A 5,934-nucleotide genomic window follows, 5' to 3' on the forward strand; every position below is an offset into this window, starting at 1 on the left:
GGGTCAAAGACAGTCAGCATGGACCTTGACCGTGGGGCGAGTGGTGGCGCCACAGCCTGTTCAGAGAAAAGGCAAGCATACAACATCAATTTGGTGATCTGTAGGCGGTTCCTGGAATGCCATGAAGTCAATGGGTGATGATGTGGCCAACAACGCATGTCATGAGGTTTGAGCAGGTGCACATTCGAGCAGTGGGGTTTCGGAAGCCGCTTTTGGCCAGCATTGCTTCATCGGCAATTGGCCTTACATACTGCAAGCAGTAGCTCTGGGTTTAAAGCTCCGTTGTCCTCGCTAGCGGAGCTGTCTCGTGTAATCGCTGACACCCCTCAATAAGACCAGCACAGCACAAACTTGTAGATCAGCACGCGCAAGCCAGTCGACGCGATGTTGTCTCAGATGAGGCATACAGATATTGGATTCGGTGCCCGGAGATCAGCAGCGGCCATGGGACCGTGCCTTGCACACAACAGCAGCAGGTGTGCTTGGCCCCAGCCGCATGGGCGCCTGCAGCGGTGTTCGGTGCTTCAGAACGAGACCAGCATCGCTTCTCTAGACCTGGCTCCCAGCACCAGCAGCAGCAACGGCGTCAGCGGCCTGGATGCCGAAGTGCTCGTCGAACTAAAGAACGTCCACAAGTCTTTTGGCGAGAAGCGCATTCTTAACGGTGCCAGCTTTCAGATACGGCGCGGGGAGGCCGTGGGCATCATCGGCGCGTCGGGCACTGGCAAGTCGACGACGCTGCGGCTCATCTCCGGCCTCCTCGCGCCCGACCGCGGCGAGATCTTCATCAACGGCAAGGCCCGCGTCGGCCTGCTGTCCGACCAGGGCGACACCGGCGAGGGGCTGCGGCTCGGCATGGTCTTCCAGAACGCGGCGCTGTTCGACTCGCTGACCGTCGGGGAGAACGTCGGCTTCATGCTCTACGAGCACAGCCAGCTGCCGCCCGCCGAGATCCGCCGCCGCGTTGCCGCGAGCCTGGCCAAGGTGGGCCTGAAGGGCGTGGAGGACCTCTACCCCAGCGAGCTGTCCGGCGGAATGAAGAAGCGCGTCGCGCTCGCGCGCGCGGTGGTGTCGGACGCCGCCGACGGCGGCGGCGGCGGCGAGGCCGCGACGGCGGCGGGGCGCGTGGAGCAGCTGCTTATGTATGATGAGCCAACAGCGGGGCTCGACCCCGTTGCGTCGACGGTGGTTGAGGATCTTATTCGCAGCCTTCAGAAGCAGCGCGACGACGACAGCGAGGGGGGCATATCGTCATACATCGTCGTGACGCACCAACACTCGACGATCCGGCGGGCGGTGGACCGGATCATCTTCTTGCACCAGGGGCGCGTCGTCTGGCAGGGCACGACAGAGGAGTTCGATTCGACGGATGAGCCGATCGTGCGGCAGTTTGCGGAGGGCAGCCTGGAGGGGCCCATCTCTTACGTCTGAAGAGGCGGCGGGGCGGCGGCGCGAGCGGAGCTACGGCCGGCTGCAGGAGCGGCTTGTGCTGAGCGCGGCCTGCTGGCGGCCGTCGCAGCGGTCCCTGCGGTGTGGATTGGCTTGGGCAGCATCGGCGCCCCACTAATCCAGCGTCGTGCAGCAGCGTCGGCTGCAGCTGTGCTTGCCCTAGGGGGAGCTTTGCGGCCGCCAGCGGTCTTGCTTGCTGCAGCTAGGCACGCCTGAGTGCAGCAGCTTGGCTGTGAGCATCCCTGCGTTGCTGCGAAAGCGGCATTTCGCAGTTCAGCGCTCGTCTCTGCACGAAGCGCACACAAGTTGGGGGAAGCAAGCAAGCAGCGGCCATTCCCGCGGCGTCGGGGCGTTCCCCCCCTTCACGGTTGCTGCACAAGCAACTTGTATTTACAGGCGCCTTGTGTGTTCCACTGGCTCGTCCTCGACGTGCTCGCACCCGCAGAGGTGTGGCCCCACATAACCCTTTCAAACGGCCATCCCTCTCCCACTATCCAAGTGTGGCCCGCAGCGCTCTTGTCCAGCGCGCTGCAAGGGGCATGTAAATTATGAGGATGTTCAAAGGGTTATGAGCGAGGAGGGGGAGAGTCATGCATCATGCTCAAGCAGACCCCATTCATCAGCACGAGCAGAGCAGGCCAACAGCTGGGCGTGGGGGAGCTTGCTGGTGTTGAATCCCTGAAGCCATGCTGGCTGCATAGATTTTGAGACATCCACACGAATTACTACGAGACAGACGGTGGCAAAAGCAGGACACAATTTGGGGGCCATCAGTGCCTTTTCCCTCATTTGACCAGCTTTGACAAATCGACAGGCCCAAGCCAGATCCAGCCATATCAAGAAGTAGCATGATTAATAACGAGGCGGATTTGCCTCGTTTCGCTTCAGCTCTTCGTGCAACGTCCCTAGTTGTCCAGATACATGGGGCTCGCCCGCTATACTCCAGGTTCCGCGGTGATTTGATAGTATATAAAACCTCAAATGTATGAAAGGGGTGTGTGAAGGCCGCTCTAGCGTAATCACGGACCCAGACCTGGCCAGGAGAGACCTGCACGACAATCACAACAGAGCGGAGCACTGTGGACGACGCAGCTCGCTATAGGCATTAGAACTGCCGAGCCTGCCTGCAGCGGTGGGCGTGCGGCGCCATGCAGGCAGGGGCACCTGGCAGCGGCGCCGTGCTGCAGCTGCCCCAGCGCCATGTGCCGCATGCAGCTATCGCGGGCAGCGCTGAGGCCAATGGCGGGCCACATGCATCCACAAGCGGGCGGCGATCCAACAGCAGCCCCAGGCTCGGCAGCGGCGCCGATGGTGACGTCCACGTGCCTCACCAGCAGCAGTTGCTGCACCAACAACAACAGCCGCAGCAGCAGCAACACCACCACCCGCAGCAGCGGCCGAGCGGCGCCGGCCCCGGCGCGCCGCAGAGCGCCGGCGCCCTAGCAGCCCCCGCGCCCGCCGACGGCTTCGAGCCGCCCGCCCGCGTCATCCGCCCGCACACCAGCCGCCCGCCGGTGTCGCGCGGCTGCCTGCACCACGCGGCGAAGGCGCTCGGCATCCACCTCCAGGGGGACGTGGCTACGAATGAGATCAGCACGGCCAAGTACACACTGCTGACGTTCCTGCCAGTAAATCTTTTTGAGCAGTTCATGCGGGTCGCCAACCTGTATTTCCTGCTGTGCGCCATACTCCAGCTCATCCCCGGGCTGTCGCCTACGAGGTGCGCGCATCCGCCCGCCGCGCGGCCGGGTCGCACGCGCGCGCCGGCGCGCTTGCGGCGGCGGCGCAGGAGGGCCGGCGCGGGCGACTGCAGCTGGCGGCCTACCGGCGGGCCCGGGGTCCCAGCCGCGGCGCGGGGGCGGGGCCGGTCTCGTGTGTCGTGCCGTCCCTGCAGCAGGTCGCGCGCATGCATGCATGCATGCAGCTGCATGTAATCGCCATGCAGGCATGGCCAGGGTTCTGCACGCAGCTGCCGCTGCCGCCACGACGCCTGGAGGCGACACGGCATCGTGCACATCAAATGCTGGGTTGCAGCGGGCGCTTTTTGGGCACAAAGCGGCGCACTTCCCTTGCGGTACCTTACACCTGACCGCCCTGCCCCCGACCTCGCCCCCCTGCCGCCACCCCCTCAAAATCAAACCGCGCGCCCCGACAGCTGGTTCACGACGGTCGCGCCGCTGGTGTTTGTGCTGGCGGTCAACGCGGTCAAAGAGGGCTACGACGACGCCTGCCGCCACCGCAACGACACCCAGATCAACAACAGACGGGTCATCATGCTGGACGGGGAGGCGGGGGAGGTCTTGGTGTACTGGAAGGACGTCGTGGCGGGAGACCTCATAAAGGCGCGTGGGCTATTTTTGGGGTGACGGGCCTTTTTGGACTTGGACGGACCCCCTGCAGGCTGGGTGGTTTTGGATTGAGGGCACCGTCGGCAGGGGGAGAGGAGGTGGATGGGCGCGTGTGTGCAGTGGAAGTGTGGAGGGTCGCGGCGGAAAGGGGCGGCATCAAGGCACCGGGCTGGCTGCGGTGAGGGGATCGGAGGGCGGGAGGTGGAGGAGCGGGGGGCAGGGGTTTGGGGTTTACGGGCAACAAGGCACACACGGAACTGTAGGGTGCCAGCAAAGGTGGGGTGGTGGTTCACAGTGGGCTGAGTGGTCATATGTGAGGATCGTGGCAGCACGAGGGGACTTTGCGGGGTGTCTGGGGGTGAAGCCAGGCCAGATGGGGGAGCGTCGCCTGGTGACAACGGGGGCTTGGTGAGAACGCGTCCATTAGGATGCTTGTGAGGGGAGTTCAGGGCATCCGAGCAGGCAGCAGACGGATCATTTTGTTGCTGGTCGTCCCGAGCCGCCACGTCCACGCCGGCAGCGGCAACGCTTGTGCGTGTGCAGGCCGTGAGCCAAGCCTTAGGGTGTGGAGCCTCTCGCGGCGGCAGCAGCTGCACTGCACTGTAGCCCCTTAAAAAGCAGCGTCTGGCCAATCCCAACTTCGGTAGCCACACACACGCTCACGCGCACACACACATTCATACACGCGTGCATTACACACACACACACACACACACACACACACACACACACACACACACACACGCGCGCGCGCACACACTAGGTCATGGAGGGCGAGGAGGTGCCAGCAGACCTGGTGCTGCTCTCCACCCCCGACCCCGAAAACCTCTGCTACGTCGAGACCGCCAACCTCGACGGCGAGACAAACCTCAAGATCAAGTACTGCTGGACCCCCGGGGTCACCGGCCGGTCAACTGCGGCGGAGTTCCGGGAGTTCGCCAGCAGCTGCTTCGTCGGCTGCGAGCAGCCGAACCCCAAGTGAGCCCCCGCGTGCATCGCTGCAGGGCGCGGGCCCCCGCCACGGCGCGCCGCGGCAGGCGGAGGGGACCCCACCGTCCCCTGAGCGATCGGCGGCGGAGCGGGCGCGCGATCCACCCCCCGAGCCGCCCGCTCGGGCCGCTCGCCCCGGGGTTTCATCTCACCGCCCGCCCAGCGGGCCCTCATGTCTCGCAACAATTGCGATCCTCCGCCGTGATCTCACACGCGTCGCAAAGCCCGCGCCGACACCCCCCAAACGCCCGGCCCCCCAAACAACCCAAACGCAGGCTGTACGTGTTTGACGGGTTCATGGATGTCAACGGGTCCAAGGAGCCGCTCGATGCCAACAACCTGCTGCTGCGCGGCTCCACGCTGCGCAAGACGGCCTGGGCCATAGGGCTGGCCGTCAACGTGGGGCGGGACGCCAAGATCGTGCAGAACATGACCAAGGCGCCGCGCAAGGTGCGTGACATGTTTCGGGAGGGAGGGGCGGTCGCGGTGGGGGCAGGCGGTGGTGCGGGTGGCTCGAGTCGCGGGCCCGCCCGCCTGGTTCAGCTGTGGGGCTGGCGCGGGCGACGGGCGCGTGGCTGGCGGGTCCGATGCGCCGCGGGGGACCGCGGGTCTCCACCAACTTCTTCAAGCACATCCAAGAGCATTGCCATCAGCACGCAGCCGCGAGCAGCGCCGCAAGCAGCATGGCCTGCGCGCCTCGACGCGCCGCCGCGTCCGCATCCCGAATGTGCTCGCAGATCACCCAGCTGGAGCGCAACATGAACGTGCTGGTGATGGTGCAGTTTGCGGTGCTGTTCGCGGGGTCGGCAGTGCTCGCGGGCCTGGACCAGTGGTGGCAGTACGAAAACAACCCGACAGGTGGGACGAGACGCCCTCGCCGCCGGCTGCGAAGGCGCCGGGAGACGAGGGGGGGGGGTGGGGTGGGGTCGGCAGAATCGCTAGGCGTCCGGCTTGGCGACCCCAGCGAGCCCAGGAGAGGGCCACCGTGGCCAACTGCCCCTACAGGGTGGCCGTCCCGCATCGGCTGCGTCTGTCCCTGGCACGCGGCGACACCCTCCCGCCCTCGCAGCACCGCCGGCCGCCCGGCGGCCCTCCCGCTCTCCATGCCGACCCGCAACAACATACCCACCCCTCACCCCTCACCCCC

The 5,934-nt window shown here is 65.4% G+C and overlaps 3 protein-coding genes across 3 annotated transcripts; all 3 read left to right on the plus strand.

Annotated features, from left to right (window-relative positions):
• Positions 1–444: 444 nt before the first annotated feature.
• MNEG_12590 (hypothetical protein) lies at positions 445–1,431 on the plus strand (the record flags this gene model as incomplete). Its single annotated transcript, XM_014038936.1, has 1 exon — positions 445–1,431. The coding sequence occupies one exon, from the start codon at positions 445–447 to the stop codon at positions 1,429–1,431; it is 987 nt and encodes a 328-aa protein (XP_013894390.1).
• Positions 1,432–2,597: 1,166 nt separating this feature from the next.
• Positions 2,598–3,815, plus strand: MNEG_12591 (ATPase, class I, type 8B, member 2; the record flags this gene model as incomplete). The annotated part of the gene is made up of 2 exons (XM_014038937.1): positions 2,598–3,169; positions 3,605–3,815. The coding sequence occupies 2 exons, from the start codon at positions 2,598–2,600 to the stop codon at positions 3,813–3,815; spliced, it is 783 nt and encodes a 260-aa protein (XP_013894391.1).
• Positions 3,816–4,563: 748 nt separating this feature from the next.
• On the plus strand, positions 4,564–5,645 carry MNEG_12592 (phospholipid-translocating ATPase; the record flags this gene model as incomplete). The annotated part of the gene is made up of 3 exons (XM_014038938.1): positions 4,564–4,775; positions 5,063–5,237; positions 5,525–5,645. Coding segments are annotated over 3 exons (508 nt in total), but the record flags the coding sequence as incomplete, so codon positions are not given.
• Between the last annotated feature and the right edge of the window lie 289 nt (positions 5,646–5,934).

Source organism: Monoraphidium neglectum, assembly GCF_000611645.1.
Source record: "Monoraphidium neglectum strain SAG 48.87 unplaced genomic scaffold scaffold03324, whole genome shotgun sequence".
Classification (NCBI taxonomy): domain Eukaryota; kingdom Viridiplantae; phylum Chlorophyta; class Chlorophyceae; order Sphaeropleales; family Selenastraceae; genus Monoraphidium; species Monoraphidium neglectum.